Genomic DNA, 19,918 nt, shown 5'->3' on the forward strand with positions numbered 1-19,918 from the left:
AATAATCAAGCATATTTCATAAAATGGCATTGTGCATGTCAACAGTTTTTTCTGTTTCCTCTGTTTCTAAGTATTTAACTCTAACTGTATGAGGTATGCAGGCATAGATCAAGCCAATCACCTACACCATAATAACCCTACATATTTGTACAGCATACTAATATAAAACAGTATATCCACAAACAAGTACAAGTGTGTACAAATTATAATAACAGGCAGGACTGTACAATTAGCTTTATAAAGAAAGATTTTAGAACTTAATTCCTTAAAATCCATGTATCAACCCTTTTTTCAATCACTTTTTGTATTTCTTTGATCAATCACACACTGCATCAGAGGGTTAATAAAATCTAAGCTCTTCCTCGATGTTGCAATTTTCTTGCTTGAAGGAAGTGACTCATAAGGATTACAAGAAAGTACTTTTTTTTCATTTGGATTTGCAGAACTTTGCTGACATTGCCACTTTTGAAACACACTTGTTGGAGAAGTGGCATTGAGGCAAACACTTCACAGTTCACTAGAGCATAATGAATTAGAAGACCATTAACAATGCCTGTTCGTAGTCCCTGCAAAATGCAGATTTGGTGCACTCCTTTTGGATACTGCTACCCACAGCACTACTCTCACTATATGTGATCAATCTGATTGCATTGGCGTTGAGTAGGAACATATAGATTAGTGGACAAAATAACAGAGACACCTTACACTAGATTATAATTCAGAACAATTGACTGTTAACATTTGATTGTGTATTTATCATAGGAAAGCAAGTGTTCACTAGGTAGTAGTTAATATTTAATCCTTTCAGGCAAAGTATGAAAAAGGCAATAACAATCCTAAATTCAGAGTGTGATAAATGCTTTAAATAAAAATGTGCAAAACAAATACAGTACAGAAGCCACCATTGAACTGGTTTCCTAATTTGTTGTTTACAGGGGTCTGTAGTTCCCTGTTGTGTGCAATAAATATCAGTTTACTAATAAATGTATCTCCCCTCAGCATCCTCAGTACGGTCTTTATCATCCCTGAAGAGAACAAATGTCCAATCCCCAGTTGTCGCAGCGGAGGCCTCCATAGCAACCAAGCACCTCTGCAGAAGAGCATCTGTTAATGTGTATTTGCTGCCATCTAGTGGACAGATGTAATTTCTTTAATTGGTGTAATATAAGTTCTGCACAATAGGGGTCAGTATAAGGTCATTTTTCACATCTCCATGAGTTTTGTTTATTCAGGCTCAACAGGCCACTTTTTATTACTGTGGGAACTAGAGTGCTCTGTGTAAAATGACCACTAGATGTCAGTGAATGACCCAGTTTACATGGGTCTTCAAAGCATAAACAGGGGCGTTCTGGTAAGGTACATCATTACCTATCTCTCAGTTATCCCTTCATGTCTACAAGTAACAAAGGAGATGGTGTTCAGAGTTTTTCTTGACTACCTCCTCCTCCTCCCTGATCAAATCCCTTTAATTTACAATGTTCTTCAATATAAGCTTTTCAGTTCTCTCATCTGTGGAGTACAACACATTCATGGGAAATTTTCGGAGGAATTTACACTACAATGCAAATGATAGCCTCAGGGTAAGAAAGAAAAAAAAAACAACAACACTGAGGCACATTTGCAAAGCGAGACAGAAGAGTAGTCAGAAAGATGTTCAAAGACTACTGCTGAGGTGTTTTACACAGTTGACTTCACTCTCAGGTTTCATCCATTGGTGCACTCCCACAGTTTTGGGAGGAGCTTGATTGCTGCTCTACCTGATTGGCTTCAGAGTCTTGTCAAAATATGTCAGTTCTTCGTGAAGCATCCAATCAGAGTGACACTAAATTGCCATAATCAAAAACTCTTGCCCCAAAATCTATGGTGTATTTGTGTCTATATATAGGCATGTGTGTGTTTTCCACACTGTTGATGCTTAGCGTATATTTCTTCTGCTTCCAGGGGCCGGCAGTGGGGCAGGATTACACCTCTCTCTCTGCCCTCCCTCCCCACCTCTACCTCCCACCCTCCTCATCCCTCCATCCATCCCTCTCCACTCTCAGCTCTCTCCTCTCTCCTGAGTGGATTTTTTCAGGGCTGTGCACATAGCCCCACCACCACCTCCTGCTCAAACCCCCCCACCCCCGCTCCTTCCTCTCTGGAGAGCTTTGCTCCACCAGTTCTGCACTGTGCCGGCCTGGAGAGGAGTAAGGGAGCGGAAAGAGGAGCGAGAAGAGAGGATTTGGTGAACTGAGGAGAGACAGACAGGGGAGAGGGACCATGGCCGCTCTCTCTGCCATGCTGAAGACCTGGGTTATACTGCAGACCTTGTGCCTGGCTCTGGCCCAAGTGGTGAGTGGACAGGGGAGGTTGAGACCTGCTCTGCTAAAGGCTTTGCTTCTTTATTCTGGGGTTCAGTGAGGATAATGGGCCTCTTGAAAGGGCCTGGCAAGCTCTGGATGTCTTGAGGTGATGTTATAAATTGTGTGCTGTCTTGGTGCTGGTTAAGGTGATCAAAGTACTAGCTTTATAGCATGCATGTAAAAAAAACAAAGAGGTGAGCTTGAAATGTGTTTTCTGCTGTGGAGACAAAATGAAAACGGACTATCTTCTGTGGATTATCATCCTTATCGCATATGGACTCTTATCTCTTCTCAACTGAGGAGCTCCTGTTGAAGGCAAGGATTTGTCATCATTACCTCGGTTACATTTTTTCCCAAGAAGACTTTTATTTATTGAAAAATGGTGGAAAACATTAAAGATTTTCCAGTTTTTCAGTTGCAAACTCAGCAGCCATGGCAGAGATGGGAATTACTGGGCAACACACACACTCACATAGACACACACACATACTTTGTCCACTGGATGTGAAAACCTCTGTTCAAACAGACACCTACATGTTATCTACTGGACTTCTTACTCGCAAGGATTATTTTTATGTTTTTTTTTTTTTGAGGGGGGGGGTTATAGGATTTTTCTTGAACACAAAGAATTCAGAGTTGGATTATCACCTGTTGGACTGATCCACCGAGATATGATGTTCAATACAGGCTGTGGAGACGCAGAGATGGAGAGAAGGGGGTGAGGTGGGGGGTGGTTGGGGTAAACAGTGCCAGTCTCATGACCCCTCCTCCCACATTCCTCCTCAGTCCTTTGTTTTTACCCCCTCTTACACCAGTTTTATTCAGTATTATCCCAGATTGCTCAATTTTTGTTCCCTTTTTTTGATGAAGTTTGTGGACACACTGTAGTAACCTGCCCAGAATGGACTGATAAGATGAAGTTCGACACTGCATCATATGAAAAATCAACCAATTTTGTTTTAGTCTTTATTTATGCATTATTTACTACTTCTGCATTACTTATTATTATAGCACATCCAGCCTACTGCTATTTGAATGCTTTGACAAGATTAACTGTTTGCTTAACTCCAGGTTAATTGATCTAATATGGAAGCATGTTTCAGTATTTTAATTTTGTACATTTTGCAGTAGATGATTTTCAAAAAAAGATCTCTAAATTTCACTTTTTTGTTACTTTAAGACAAAGAACATTGATCTTCTTCTAATGTAATTGTACCTTTTACACTGTATATGCAGTATCACCATAATATTAATGTTGCTATGCAATATTGTGATATTTGTTTGTAACTGTGACAAAATTGCTCAACAATCTAAATTTTTCCTTCTTTCTGTGTTTCAGAGGGGTCCACCTGGACCGCAGGGCCAGCCTGGCCCACCGGGCCCCTCTGGCACCCCTGGGTCAGATGGCATTGATGTGAGTATCCACACAGGTTTGCCCAGCAGGTTGGTCACAAAGACCATCATTGTGCTGGAGAAATACCAAACCCTGTGCTCCTCTGCAAGACCGGAGTCTTACCAGCAGAGGGCACTGCAAATGAAAACACACTGGTACAAAAGATCTCTGTTCCCAGCAGAGAGAGGGGTCTTTGAGAAGGGACCCTCAACTCAGTCCTGAATTTGTGTCACAGTAATGTGATACATTTGAGATATTCTCGGGGTTAACTACACACAGGTTCTATAAATGTTTCAAATGGAGGCTGCTGGGCTAGTGCTGCAAGGGTTTATGGTTTCTGTTCCATGATCCAAAATCAGATGTGATCAAACATTCGCTTTGATTAGATCAGCTCATACATTTGAACTTAAAAAAAGTCAATGACCTTAAACTATATTTCACCACCTGCATTAGTGGCATCTACCACAGACATGCTCAGTATTGAGTTGCCAGCAGAATACAGCTGAGATAAGTTAGTGCATTAACACCTCCCAGTGCAAAGACAAAAAAACAATGCTGTGCAATCAAAACTGGAAGTTGTAATCTGCCCTCCAATACCTACCCTGTGGCTTTTCCAGTTTGGATCTCTGTCACAGTGGGCCAGCAGAGCTGTCAACCTGTAGAAGAATTCAGCCTTTGTAAAAAGAAAAAAAAAGTTATTTAACCTAAAAGTTATTTAATTTGTTTTTGTGTGTTATAAATGCCTACCACATTTTTTTCATACTCTGTTAAAAGTACCATATAAATGGATTTTAATCTTCACTCTATCTCTCTGCAGGGAGACAAAGGACCTCCTGGGCCCCCTGGTCCACCAGTAAGTTTGCACTGTGCTGTTTATTGGATGGTATATTGCAAAAACTTTCCTAATTGACTTATTTGGCCTTGGTTTTGTCAATGACAGTTGTGTAATTGTTTGTAATGTAGGGACAAAAAGGAGAACCAGGAGAACCGGGTCCTGATGGAGCACCAGGAGAAAATGGCATTGATGTAAGTAAACAGACTGATGTGTGTGGGAGAGACAATGAGACAGGGTGGGAAAGGGAGTTACAGAGGAGGAGAGAGCGAGTCCATGAAATGATCAAAAACAAAAATGCTTCCCAGAAGAGAAATTCTGAGAGACCTAATGTGAAAACAGCTTAATGAAGACAGAGTAAGAGAGAAAGAAAACTGATGAAAAAGTGTGAATATATTCCCACGGGAACAGTATGATGGGACTCAGCCACTGTGAGAAAGAAACTGAATTGTGTCATTTTCTAAGAATACACATTGTGAAAAAAAAAACCAAATATGTGTACAGTTTTTGAAATAAAAAAAAAGTACACAACAATACACAAAACCTTGCCCCGAATTAAACAAATAACATTTTCTTGAGCTGCTGGGAGTGACAAGTCATTACTATAGTGATGGTAGGATCTGAAAAAAGTGTTTTAGTGTCAAATTGCAATAAACAAATATTATGAGAATGAAAAAAAGCCAGGACGCAGCAGGATGTCACAAAGTCATGAGATCAAAAATTTACAGGTACCCAGCAACACTTCTGACCACTTGTATCACTTGTTGTGCTACCACTTGCTTGAGGATGCACATGAATGTCATGAGTGTGGATGGTAAATCTACATTTGTATTGACTGGGGGACAGATGGTGAAAAAATTTTAAGCACTTTGCAGATTTGATGGAACAATCCCAACTCAAGGTCCACGCGTAGTACTATTTTTTCCCTGAGCTTTCATAAGGTCCTCATCAGCAACAATGTTCACTCAAGTGTCATGGAGATGGAATATGATTTTGTCCAATGTGTATTTAAGTTTGAAAGCATAGACCTTCATTCTTAACCTTGAAAATAGTAGTTTGACAAAACAATTCCAACTCAAGGTCCACTTTAAAATTTTTCCAATCACATCACACAATCTAGTTTTGCAGAGCTCGTATGCAGTAAACAATGTGTTCATAATGTTTGTTACAAAGATGGCTCAAGGGTTAACAACATTTTGATGGTTTTTGATGAGAAATGTTGAGTGTAAACAAAACAGTTTACAACAACTCCACAGGGTACCTTTGAATCATTACGCAGCACAGTCAGTTAGGTCAGCTTAAAAAAATTATGTCTTCAAACATATAATCGAAAATTATTAAGCTAGTATTCAGCTTTTGTTTTTGTTTTAATCTAATATTGAAAGCATTTCTAATGCTCATTTTCTTGGTGCTACTGTCAAGATTTTTTTTTTTCTCAAGAAAAGGTCATTAGGCCACATTAAGCCTCTGTGGATTTGCTGAACTGTTTTCCTTTTCAAGGTGTTTAGAGTGGGTTTTAACGGTCTAATAACAGAAATATTATCATGGTATTGCAACATTGACTCTTGTACTCCTAAATATTGTGACTGTGATTGTGGTGATCTAGTAATTAAAGCTTACTTCACTGTTCCAGTCATAGAAATGTGCTTTGAATTGATAGCTATTTGGAAAAAATACTCCTTTGAAACTACATAAATAGGTGAATATACTTTTATGTTCAACCCATCATCTCTTACAGTTTACACACATGAAATCTTTAGATGCTTGGAGATGCTTAGCTTGGAGATGGAGATAAAGACGAGTTGATGAGTTTATAATGATTTTTAAGCTTCAGTTGTGTAATTATGTATCTGCCTGATAATAATTGTGAATGCAGGTTTCCTGAGGGTAGTGAGTGTGAGTAGAAGGGAATTAAGTGTCAATGTCTAATGGTCACATGCTAAAAGAAGCACACACACATACTCACACCCACACACACACACACACCTACATTCCTCAGAGATTTAGCCAGTAATCCGCCCTGGAATCTCAATCTCAGGCTTGTTTCCTAATTACTTACAAGAACAATGTCAACTTCGATCAAATGTGTGATTAGCCCTATTGTAAGGTGAATTCAAGTCGCATGTAGCCTGTGGAAAGCACAGTGGTAACTGATAATTTCCTTTCTTACCTCAATGTTTTTCCCTTGCTTCTTCTAACCTCTATATACATGTCTTGTTTATCTGCCTGTCCTCATTTATTTCTACCTGTCTCCAGGGTCTGATTGGAGCAAAGGGTGACCGAGGTCCTGTTGGGAGCCCTGGCCCTAAGGCAAGTGTCTAGACTTGCACATGGAAAGATTATTAGAATGCATTATTACACTACTTCTCTGTGGAAAACCTGTGACTCAAACATTAACATGTATCACCTTTTGGTGGTGTTGTGGTAGGAATACAGCTTTGATATTTCACAAGGCTGCTATATAATGAAAGAGTCTCAGAGTCATGTTCCCTTTATCTTGTCCCAGTATTGTGGAGCATGACACTGACCACCCTGCTTATGAGAGAAAAAAGTATGATAATTGCTGTGTCTCTGAAGACTTTCTTTGATTAATAATGATAAAATATAGTTTCACCTTCAGTACAACATTTTATGCCCTGAGGACACTGTTGTCATTTATTTGTGTAAGAGTCTAACATTTTCTGTTGTGTGCAGGGTCAGCCTGGACCAAGTGGCGAGCCTGGCCCTCCTGTAAGTAAATTATTATTTTGGCTACTGTAAAGTAGGTATGATGAGTGAATATATCATATATGTTAAATGACAGGGTAAACACAATAAGGGGAATTACTTAGATCTTTGCTTAAGTAAATACAACAATGTAAAAACACTACACACACATTACAAGTAAGTGTCTTGTAATCAAAATCTCACTTAGGTAAAAGTACAGAAGTATTATCACCAAAATGTATCTAAAAAAATCTAATGTAAAGTATTCATTCTGCAGAAAAACTATTGCTTTGGGTGAGTATACTTTATACACAGTTGGTTAGTTCAGTCTGATGACCCCCAACCTATTGGCCCCTTTTGAAAGATCACAAGATAAATCATGACATGATTATCAAAGACTTAGAGTCAGTTTCCCCCTAAACAGTCTTCTCCAGTATGAAACTGTATTCATCGCTTGGAGATTTTTCTAAGCTTTTCTTTTCAGTGAAATATTGGATAATTAAACCTTTTTGGGCTTTGAACATATAGGCCATCTGAGATGTTCAGAGGCAAAATCACTCTTTGTTGGAACTGCTAAAGTCTGCTAAAAGCACCGGTTTGATCTTAAATGCATCATTTTTTTATGTGTGGGTTTTTTTTAATGTACAGTCTGAATCGTAGCTATAGCTGCCAGACAAATGTAGTGAGGTAAAAGAACAATATATCCATCTGAAATGTAGTGGAGTAGAAGAATAAAGTGGTATAAAATGAATATACTCGTGTAAAGTGTATATTTTAAGAAGGTATGACAAATTAGATACAGACAGTATTATTTTAAAAGGGTGAAATGATATTTATTAATTGATTATGACTGGCTGAAATAGGAATCGTTTAAAGCCTAGTCAGTTTCCTAACAAATTTTCAACATATTGTAACCCAGCTGGTCTCATAAGACAACCTCCAGAGTCCCTTTTCTTCATGCCTGAATGCCTGACCAGCTGTGCCCCCTTTTGGGTTCAGTCTACCCAGATGTGGCGTATGCTTTCTACAGATGACATGAGCCTTATTCCTACACACAATCCTTAATAAAGAGGAAAAGTGCTATCAGTGATCAACATGTTATGTTCATATTATCATTGAATGATATCACTGAGTTTACACTGAGTAAGCACACCAACACATCATCTGTAACACAGTCAGACACCACTAGGTGGTGGTATGTGACCATGTATTGCACATCATCATTCAGTATATTCAAACATTAAAACCAGAGTCATCCAATGTCATGCTTGAATGCAACACTATTAGTTAAATCCTTTGTTTAGCATTAACAGGCATGCTGTCTGGGGGCTGTGCTTGTACACCCAGCTGCCCCACTCTGCACAGACATGAGATCCAGCCCCGTGGGCTGTTCTTCCTCCAAGAAGGCTTACTTACTTAATTACTTTGTTTAGAATTAATTCCAAGCAGAAGACAAAGCAAACATAAAACTGATTGCATTCTGTGTCTTTGCGCTTTTTGAGCACTGTTTACCCCGCACTCTGACACTGTACACACGCATTACTGAATTACTGCTGCTGTTATTAATTGGCTTTTGCAAATGTTAATTGATACTTTGATGGATTGGTTCCACTTGTTATACAGTAATTTAACCCCCTGTCCCTTCCGTCCACACAGGGAGCCGGCCTTCCAGGACTGTCTGTAAGTAGCTTGTATAGTGTAATACAGTTATGCTTTTATCACTTAATGGATTTACTTTGAGGTGTGGAAATCATTTTGTGGCTTGTTGGATATGTACACATTGTACTTTCTTATCTCTGTGTTTCTCTCTCTAGGGCATTCCAGGGCCAATTGGTCTTCCAGGTGAAATTGGACCAACTGGACCAAAGGTAGGACACAGGCTTTACTTTATTATACTGCCGTCATGAGTTACAAACAGCTCATAAACATTTGATATGCTGTTGGAATCCTAACCTTCAGTGTTGTACTTTTTTCTTTCCTCTGTTATGTCTAGGGCATCATGGGACCAAATGGACCTCCAGGACTTCCTGGACCTCCTGGCAAACCAGTAAGTGTCAAACCAGGATTGGTTGTCCAGGAAGCATCTTATCATCTGGTATTTAATGGTACAAAGACAATCATGTAGCTAAAAAAAAGGAAAAATCAAGACGTTGAAGTGCCACTGAGTATCATGCTGTTGTAGCGGAAGTAGACAAAACAACAGGAACACCCTCTGTTCATACAATACATTAACAACATACCAAACAAGAGCAATACAAACTCTGCCCAGGATTACATTAACATTACACTTGAAGGTATGTCTGTTGTTTTTGGCCACCCTTTAGAAATCCAAGCTCAAGATCCCTCAAGGGTACATTAAAGCTTATTTTTAGGTCCAAATAATCCCTTAATAAATCCCACAATTATCTCTCATCACACAGACCACTTGGTCGCAGCAGAGGAAGAACTGGGTAGTTAGCATTAGCAAAAATAGCCACTGGATTTTTTTTGGCTAATACCTATTCAGAAAATTTTACGAAATCCAATAATTATATCACAGCAGGAAGTCATTTTCATTACCAAAAATACATTACATAAACAAATTGAGTGAGTGCCATTTTATGACATTACAGTCGAAAAACAAACTAATCAGTGCTCTCTGGTGGTCAAGCTATGCAACTGCAACCCTCATCCTAATTATCTTAAACATAATCTTTGGCATACCTGTGTTGTAAATTCTTGTTTTACTGGCCAATATGCCAATGCTATATTATCGGCATATGTATTATCGTCCGATACATCGGCCCAGAAAATGTAACTAGCTAAGAAGAGAGAAGAGAAGTGGTAAAACTTGGTGAATAAAACAGTGCTGCTTGGATGAATTCAAATTTCATCCATAGAACCGCTGTCATTCTAAATCATTTCATATCTGTAACTGAAGACAGTCTTTTCATTGAGACATGTGAGATCAGCTGTAAAAAGAGTGAGAGATAATGAGCTACCAGCAGCTTATTGGGCTTAATCAGGCATATAGATAAGTCAGTCTAATTGCAGTTGACTTATATTATAGAATGGGGTCACATTGTTGAAGTAAAGCAAAGACAAACTCAACATCTCATCTGCTAATGCCACATTGAAGTGTGATCTTTTCTGCTGACCCAGCAGCAATTACTGTTTTTTTTTTTAAATGTACTGTATGAAAACAAAATACATAGCACAGCCAGAGCTCACTGCTGCTTGTACAGGTCTCAACAGACACCAAGTGGTGAAATATCACAAAGAATTTTGAACAGTACACTTTCACATGTATTTTCCAATGTTGTACATACTCTCCTGTATGGTTCTACAAACGGGAAGGAGGGGTGTCCTCACTAAGAGTGATGCTCCCAGCCCAGGGGAGTGTATTTGTTTAGCTTTAGTGCTGTCCTAGGGTAAATAAACCCCCATTAGATCAGTGGGCTGTCTCATCTGACTGTAGCAGGAATACATCAGCCTCTGTAGAGATACTTTACTTTCTAACTCAATCTATAAACAGAGAGAAGGAAAGATGGAGGGAGCAATAGATGGGGAGAGAGAACAAGAGAGTGCTGGCTCAGCTCAGGGCAGAAGAGGCAACTGCCATGTGTGACCGGGTGACTTTCTTCACCCATCCATCCATTTACCTATCCACTGATCTGTCTATCTAGGGTCCTCCAGGGAAGTTCCTTGGTGGGGAGGAAGGCAGTGCAGACTTCCAGGTAAGATCTGATGGCATCACCTTTCTTGCAAATCTGCTTTGACACATTTTCACTTTTTATAATCTATATATTTCTCTCCCTCGACAACAGTGTCCTCTTAACTGTCCAGCAGGACCCAAAGGTCCCCAGGGACTGCAAGGAGTCAAGGTGAGTAGCCTTCTGTTTGCTCTGAAGGAAAATTTTTTTCAGTATCAATGATTATGTTACATTGCAAAATTGTTATGACACCATACTGTCTTTTTGTTGCCCTCTAGGGACACAAAGGACGTGCCGGTGTTCTTGGAGAACCTGGCAGCATAGGAAAGACGGTGAGCTGCTCAGTTGCTACAAGAGAGAATGCACTCAAACACCCATACTTGTAAATGTTGTACAGTCTTGCTCACTCACCCACCATTCAGGACCAGCAGAGGCAAGGATTAGCTCTAATGAAGCCCCCCGAGGCACATGACTGGCACTAATCTGGCTGCGATTAGTCAGGCCTGGCCCTGGCCCTGCAGTCAGCATGCAGCGAGCCAGATGAAAGGGGTGGTGAAGAGCCAGGTACATAAAGGGGAGGATGAGAGAGTCAGGGTTCGCGCAGCCCTCTCACCTCCCTGTATTAAGCAGAGCTAATGAGCACTCGGTGGGCTCGGAGGGAGCGGCTAGCCAAGCCCCTGGAATTAGCCTCTGATCTTCCCACACAAGGAGTCTTCTGGCAGCACTTAGATGCTCGAAAGCACAACGCACTGAGTTGCCACTCCTCCCAGGCAGGCCAGTATTTTAGAAGACCTGCCCTGACTCAAGGTTGCTCTGTGGTGCTGCTCTCTCTTCTCTTCTTTTTGAAAACAGTTGGCACGAGTTGTTTACATTCCCACTAGCTGTTTGCACTGAAGCACAGATACCATCAATGAAAAATGTGCTGTTTCTCTGGTATTGTTACGTTACTGATGACTATGCGATGCCAAAGGCTCAGCAGATTAGTGAGCAAGATCAGTATCACATTTATCTTTAGAGAGCTGAAAAGTAAAACCAGACCAGCTGAAACTGGTTGATGATCTGAGCTTGGGTTTTGATGGATTTTACTGGTCTTGATGTGACATGATGCTGATAACTGTGATGAATGAGCTCACTGATGCCGGTAGACCAATAAAGTTAGCTCAAAATATCTTTTTGTAGCTAGTGCCAGTAGGCAATTAGCTTAGCTTAGCTTAGCTTAGCACAGAGACTCAAGGCAGGGGGAAATGGCTAGCCTGGGTCTGTCCAAAGTTTAAATCAGTATCTTTAAAGCTTGCCAACGTTTATCTCATTTGTTGATATGGTTTACAAAAGGTAAAAACCATAAGTTATAGTTTAAAAGGGAGTTACAAATGCGTTGTAACTATTTCTTGGCAATCATCAGACAGGTGCAGTGACCTCCTTGAGCCTTAGCTGATTGTTTGGCTTCCTCACTGCAACAAGAAATCTCCAGGAAGTCACTCGCCTGGCCAAGAAATAGTTATAATAACTTTCCACAAACCACAACTTGTCATTTTAAAGGTTAATTAGTGAGTTTGAGAGGTGTTGGTACTTTGGCCAGCTATTTATGTTCAACCAGGCTCATCATCATCTGTCTCTAGCTCCATACACAAAAGCAAGATTGTGCTATTTCTATTTCAAACTATCTCTACAGTATCACAGATAAAACACCCTAAGCTGTTCAAACTCGGTCATCTTCCATAACCACTTGATGATGATTAATTGACCACCTCACACCTCAGATAAGAATATACACCAAAGACCAGCGAAGACATCAAAAGCAACAGCAACCATCACAGACCGGATTTTCTCTTCAGCTCAAGGCTTTAAAAAAAAAACACACATACACAGAATAAGACCTCCTACAAGTTTGTGAAAATGTTTCGAATGTGCCATGATTGGTAGCAGGCACCTGTGCTACAGAGAGCAGCACAGAATGAGAATAACTAATCACCCTCCTCTTTTTATCTCCTCCACCAGGGCCTCAAGGGAGAAGTAGGCATCTCTGGGGAACAGGGCATCCCAGGACCCCCGGTATGCTGAGAATTCAACTTTTAGTCACTTGGCAAAGTTAGAAATACAGGCTAATATTCTATATTATCATCTTGAATTAACAGAAACCAGGGTTCTAACATTTTTAGTATTGTTGTGGTCAGTGTCAGTTTCTCTCTGACCCCGCTGTTCTCTTGCTTCCTCATAAGGGTCCGATGGGTTTGAGGGGTTATCCAGGAATGATGGGTCCCAAAGGAGAGGCAGTGAGTACCGCATTTTTCCATATTCACATATAACTTTTTTGTCCTCTTTCTCTTTGGGTACAAGACTGTTCCAATTCTTAGATGAGCTCCAAGGAGGCACAGCCAGACCTGCCCCCACTATACAAACATCATCCATTACCAGCAATGGGGACATATGGAAATGATGCTAACACAAATCTCTCCCCTCCTCTAATGAGTTGGGGTTGTCTGGGTCCACAGTGCCTCCATCTGTAGTTAATGATCCGCTGTAGCCATCCGTCTTACTGTTAACATTAGCCGCGTTAGCCAAGTTAGCGCCCCGGCTTAGTGCCAAAGCAAGAGTGGCTGGCTCTCTGTGTACCTCCCATTAGTGAAGTGAGTTAAGCGCTAATTACCCCTTTATCACAGTGAATAGTAGCCTACCGTGACTTAGCATCCTCCCTGATCTGGAGTGATTGATGGCACTTTTTTGTTTTCCCGTAGGGGCCTCGCGGTTACAAGGGTATCAACGGACCTGTAGGAATTCCTGGGCCTCCTGTAAGAACAACACACACACCAACACACATGCAAACAGACTTGAGTGCTGATAGAAAAACAGATTCCTGCAGTACACCTCAGGTATTCTAAGTCTCTCTTTGGTGTTCACAGGGTGAGGAGGGACCTCAGGGACCACCTGGAGAGGCAGGAGACAAGGGAGACAAAGTAAGTGACTCTCCTAGTGTTGTCCCTTGAAGTTTATTTGGCAGAGTGGTGGCGCAGGACAAAAAAATAGAGATGAAACATTTCTCAGAACTTGAGAGGAGACGGTGATCCTGATGTGCTTTGCGGAAACACTGATGCTGATTTGCTTATCTTCTACAGGGCAGCCGAGGCATCCAGGGCCCACAGGGTGCGGTTGGCAAAAAGGGAGAGAATGTGAGTGATCACACTTTTGTTTGTGCGCTACACAGTCGTGTTCAGAGAGCGAGCCAAATGAAGTCCACTGACTCATCTGCCTGCGTTTTCAGGGTCTGCCGGGTATTGATGGAAAAGATGGCACACCTGGTATTCCTGGAATCAAGGTAAGGGTTGCCAGCCCGTGATAATGATGAGTAACTTCAATTTCTGTAAAAGATGGCAATTTATTCCTCTTCTGTTCTCTTTTTCTGCAGGGCGGCCCTGGCCAGGCTGGGACGCCTGGTCCTCCTGGTCCTCAGGGAGCAGCGGTGAGTGATCTGGATTGTTCAGCAGTGCCGCTAAAGGCACTTGCAAATAAGCCCGTCTGTAAGTGCTTATTGTCACTCAGAACACGTAGGGGGTCAATCTGTTCTCCTCCTCAATTCAACTAAGCAGCAGCACAGACAGAGGAAACCGGCGTGAAGCAGCCTGTAAATTTTGGTATGTTTTATTTTCTGGGCATTCATCCAGGTTAACAGTGACCCCGTGACCCATGCTGTTTTAGAATTTAAACCACCTTGAAATAGCATTCTCCCTCCCACCGCGAGTGATTTATCACAATCAGACCAGTGGGTATTACTCGAGTGTGTGTGTGTGTGTTTGTGTTCCCGTCATTCTGACTAAGGGGTAATGGAGCATGAGATGCACACTTTGCTGTGTGGTCATTGCAGTGACACTAATGCTGCTGCAAACTCAAACACCATAACTTAGTCTGCTTTATGCCCTGCTGTGATATACCATCACACACACAATCACCGTGAGGAAACCTGCTACAAGGTGGCGCACGGCAACGGCCAACACCACAGCTCGGCCTATTTTCATTATTTTTATTATTATATCAGGCATCAGCTTTATTACCACCCACTACCAGCACCCACATACTAATATCCACATCCATTACCCAAAAAACTACTTTCTGTATTTCAAACGTATGAAATAAACTGTGTACCATACTGTCAGAATACAAGATACAGATGTAACTTTTTTAAGAGTTTTCTGTGGCATTTTCAGGCTTTATTAGATATTAGTGTAGAGAAATGTGCAGCAGAGGTCTTCAGCTGGAGTCAAACCAGGGACGTTGCAACTATGTGGTTTTTATCTTTACTGCCATGCAGCCAGGATGCACAAGATACACATGTAGCTGAGATTTTCTCTAATTTTGGCTATATTAATTCTCCCTGTAGGGATTGCCTGGCAGTCCTGGGGCTAAAGGTGGACCTGGAGCTAAGGTAAGCCTTATACCAAGTCATAATACAGTATGTTATATTATCCTCTGCTGCTTTTTGAATCATTTTTCTGGTTTTCACCTTTTTTAATCATCTTTTGTCATCTCTTTTCTTGTTAGGGCGAGCCTGGGCCTAGAGGTCATGTTGGTATGCCTGGTGCCTCTGGACCTCTGGTAAACATACAACAAAATACAGCTTTTTTTCATGTATTGCAATTGCTTTTTTGCTGTATATTGCACAGTAGGTTGTATAATTTAACTTTTGCATCCTCCTAGGGTGAACCTGGTCTTCCTGGTGAGCCTGGTATGGAAGGTGTCCCTGGACCCAAGGTACAAATTAAGAATTTCTTGTATTAAAACTCTAAAAACAGCTGCTTTAAAGCACATTTACTCAAATTACGTGACCTCTGCAGGGTCGACAGAGGCCAGCGGGGAGAAGTCGGGCCGCAGGGAGTTGTCGGCAAGCCTGTGAGTTTGTATTTCTGTGTCTTTTCAAACTATTTCAAGTTGATTTTGGGTTGTACTGCTAATACTATTTCTGGTATCTCCTAACAGGGAAGCAAAGGAGAAAGAGGGCCCATTGGCATCCCAGGTGCCCAGGGTCTCAGTGGAACCAAGGGAGACAAGGTCTGTGTGTGTGTCTGTGTCTACATGAACAAATACATATTTTGCTTTGCCCTTGTAGATATGTGCATTATTGCCTATTTTCAAACACACTTCAAAATAATTCAGTTACACAGACTTACCAATTGGGGGCAGTGTTCACCCATGAATAAAAGTCCCATAAATCAACAGTGAATCACTGAATGAGGCGAGCAATATAAATAAGCAATATAAATGATAATCTAAGCATCCTCATCTTCCTTGTTTTAGAGATGAGACAACATCTTTCTTACTTTGCGATCTCTAGTGTCACTGGAGGACATTATAATCTAGATTTGACCACATTTACATGTTCTGGAACCATCTTTCTCTCCAGGGTTTCCAAGGAAAAGTTGGGTCAAAGGGAGACGTTGTGAGTAGCAACTTTGTTTCTTCTCTAAACTGGATTGTCTGAAACCTTTTATGCTCCAAGCTGCCAAATATTTTTCCACAGTCATCCTTCTCTCTGCCCCCACCTCTTCATCTTCTCCTCTCTGTCGCTTTTAGGGTGACCCCGGTGTTGAGGGATTGGCTGGCGAGAAAGGTGAAAAGGTAAATAAAAAAAAAACCCCAACCTCAAGCTGTTTCAAACTTTTTCTTATAAAGAACCACAAAAAGACTGTGAATCTACTAAACACACAAACTTTCCGGCTTTAGATAAGAAGGTTTAAACAGTTGGTTCTAAAGGTAGCAAAGCAGAGTGATATATAGCAGAAAATGTTATAACCATGCAAAAGTTAAGAGGAGGAGGAAGTCTGCTTTTGAATTTGCATACAAATCCCCGTAATAATCCAGATGGCAAATGAGCTATTTACATGACAGTGAAGCAGCGATGCATGTTGGCTCTTTGAAGCCGCGTTTTTAGACATTCATTTACAATATTCACTCTTGAATTATTGCTCAATGAGTGTCTCTGAGGCAGAAATGATAGATGGAAATTATGAATGTCTGTCTGTCTTTGCTGTGACAGGGTTTGTCTGGCGAACCTGGGCCCAAAGGACAGGTGAGGATGGAACAATGTCTTCTTTCCTTTATTTGCCTTCTCCCTTCTTTCTTCCTCAGATCTTTCATTTTCCTTTTACCATCATCTGTTATCATCTGCCTCTTTCTTTTCTCTCTATAAATTCATCCGTCTTTAATGCACTCCTCTTCACAGCAAGGAATTAGGGGTGACCCTGGACATAATGGACCCACTGGAGACCCTGGTAAACCAGGAGACCAGGGACCACCAGGGCTGCCTGGTCCTAGAGGACTCAATGGAGAGCGAGGAGTACCTGGCATGCCTGGCATTCAGGGATCACCAGTAAGTCCAGCTCCCTCTTGGTCACAACATTTATGATGCATGGAGTGTATGTGAACATACTGTATGCTGGTTGCTGTCTCTTTTTTATAATGCACAGCCTCCTCTTCCTCTCCCCAGGGACGTGATGCATCTGACCAGCATATTATTGAAGTGGTGTTGAAGATGTTGCAGGGTGAGTGTCTAGACCTGAATATCCACCTTTGATGTCCATAGGGGAGATTAGATTAGCTCATTTCCCGCAACTGCTTTCATCTCCTGAGCAATCAGTTGCCCATCATCAGAAGTAATTTAATCAAAATGATGATGCTGGCTCTCCTGTGTTACAGAGAGGCTAGCAGCAGTAGCGGTCAGCGCCAAGAGGGCTGTGCTCGGTGGTGCGGGTGTAATGGGACCTCCTGGGCCTCCTGGACCTCCGGGAGCCCCTGGCCCTCAGGGGCCACACGGTTTACCTGGTGCCCGTGGCATCCCCGGCATAATTGGAGCACCTGGGCAGATTGGAAACACAGGGCTTAAAGGTAAAAACAGACAGTGTGGCATTAATACACTGTTGAAAGTTTAGCTTTTTGGGCACATCTGATGCCTTCACTTCTCCTGTTTTCCTCCAGGAAAGAGAGGGCCAAAAGGACAAAGAGGAGATCCTGGTAAACCTCACCCAGGACCACCAGGACCCCCTGGAATACAAGGTAGGAGCTGAAGCCTCCCACAGCCAGGATGGAGTTCTGCTGCAAGATCTATGTGTTTCCTTAACACACAAGAGCCTAAATATGTGATTCTGGCCAAAGGTTAAGAAGAGGAGGGGTACAATAAGTAACTGAAGGACTTGACTTTACAGTGCTTGCCACAGGAGAGCCCGCTCAAAGGCATTTTAAAAGCTTCATTAACTCCAGCCATTTAACAGATGCTCTTGAATGAGAATGTAATAGGATTGCAAAAGTACACACTAACTCAAACTGCGGAAAACACACTCATACTCACACGTATACACAATGTAAATGTATGCATAGATACAGTACACATGTGTAATTGAAGTCCAGAATGGAGATTTCTATGGATCTCAATGCACTTAGTCAGATTTCACCCCCTGGAAATCTCCTAAAATCCTCTCTTGATGTGGAACCTGTCCCTTCACAGGTCCTCCTGGTGTGGATGGCATGGCTCGGGACGGCAGACCCGGCGAAAGAGGACCTCAGGGATCAGCCGGAGAGGCCGGTCGCCCCGGCAAGGCGGGTCCACCAGGTCTCCCAGGCTTCTGCGAGGCAGCAATGTGTCTGGCCGCGTCAGCGTACACCTCCCCAAGACTACAGGAGGCGGGAACGATCAAAGGACCCAATGTTTAGGAGACTCGTCTCTCCATCAGCAGCTCACAAAGACCCGGGAGAGAGGAGGAGGAGGAGGAGGAGGAGAGGGAAAGAGGAAGAAGAGGAGAGAGGCCGCTCTTCTCAGTCGGACAACATCGAGAACAAGGGGTGGGGGGGGGACAATAATAGTGACTGGCTGTATGGCGCCCCCTCCTGAAACTCACAGCCTCAAGTTTTGACTGGTGGGACATACTCTGATCTTAATCTCGCCCCCCAACATCACCATGACAACAGCAGCTCACAGCCACCCACATCCTTTCTGAATTTCTCTAGTGTTTTTGGATGATGTCAGTGTCAGTCCCATCCAAATATCCCAGCCCTGTTCCAGCAGTGAAAGAGGAACAGACTTATATTGCATCTCCCTGTCTCCCACCACAGTATCTCTGAGCTGAGAGGAGCTGAAAACCAAGCGTGGTGAAGTACTTCTCTCTTTACACCAAGGTCACTTTAAATGGTTTTTATATATGCAATATTTTGTTCGAGAGTGTTTTGAAGTTTAAATGCCTTGTTTGTCTTGCAACATCACACCTGATGCCTTAGAAGTGTACAAAAAGGACCAATAAATGATTGCAGCCCAACGTCACACTCAGTACTGTATTGTAAAATGTAGTATTTTCATCCATCAGCTTGAGTGAAATCCCTGATTTACCTCATGTGTACATTGCCCCCACTCCCTCCCCTCCCAATCCCCGCTTTCTTCCCAAGTCTCATTTTAGAAACTAACGACTAGCTTTATCTCTTCCTCTTGTTGCCTGGCAACAGCATATCCCGATGGGCACTCCCATCTCCCACAATGCAGTGCTGTAAATCTTTGTAAATGTGTGTTGATTATTATGTAGAGAAAAAGGAATGGGTTACGATATGCACCAACAAAAATCCTGTGTTAATGAATTCAGTGAGTAATAAAAAGTTCCTACAGAAATAACGACTTTTCCTCAAAACAAATCAGTTACCAGTCGGAATGTGCCTCCTATGCCACTGTCAACTTTCCAAAGGGTGTCAGCGATTTAATGACTGATTTATTTTCATCAACAAAAGCTATTTATTGTTCTTTATATAATCATCTGTAAAGAGGGTTTTTTCTGGCTGTTCAGGTAAACCCAAACCAATAAAAAGGAACCTTTTGTAAAATCCAATGTTTTTCTCTATCATGTGGGGATTGGAAATGAGTCTCCTTAATCTAACTCACCTCTTTCAGCTCTTCTTCTTTTCTTTTTCATTACTCCGATTCCAAATA

At 41.8% G+C, this 19,918-nt stretch overlaps 1 protein-coding gene across 1 annotated transcript; it reads left to right on the forward strand.

Annotated features, from left to right (window-relative positions):
- Positions 1-2,041: 2,041 nt before the first annotated feature.
- On the forward strand, positions 2,042-19,812 carry col9a2 (procollagen, type IX, alpha 2). The gene is made up of 32 exons (XM_018671480.2): positions 2,042-2,331; positions 3,682-3,756; positions 4,553-4,588; positions 4,699-4,761; positions 6,824-6,877; positions 7,262-7,297; positions 8,930-8,953; positions 9,088-9,141; positions 9,267-9,320; positions 10,939-10,989; positions 11,080-11,136; positions 11,244-11,297; positions 12,964-13,017; positions 13,185-13,238; positions 13,701-13,754; positions 13,866-13,919; positions 14,079-14,132; positions 14,225-14,278; positions 14,369-14,422; positions 15,338-15,382; positions 15,499-15,552; positions 15,655-15,714; positions 15,799-15,846; positions 15,934-16,005; positions 16,358-16,393; positions 16,528-16,572; positions 16,991-17,023; positions 17,177-17,323; positions 17,441-17,495; positions 17,650-17,838; positions 17,929-18,006; positions 18,455-19,812. Exons 1-32 carry the CDS (start codon positions 2,260-2,262, stop codon positions 18,658-18,660), a joined length of 2,076 nt encoding a protein of 691 aa, XP_018526996.1. The 5' UTR covers positions 2,042-2,259; the 3' UTR covers positions 18,661-19,812.
- Positions 19,813-19,918: the final 106 nt, after the last annotated feature.

The sequence above is a fragment of the Lates calcarifer genome, linkage group LG3 (assembly GCF_001640805.2).
Source record: "Lates calcarifer isolate ASB-BC8 linkage group LG3, TLL_Latcal_v3, whole genome shotgun sequence".
Lineage (NCBI taxonomy): Eukaryota > Metazoa > Chordata > Actinopteri > Centropomidae > Lates > Lates calcarifer.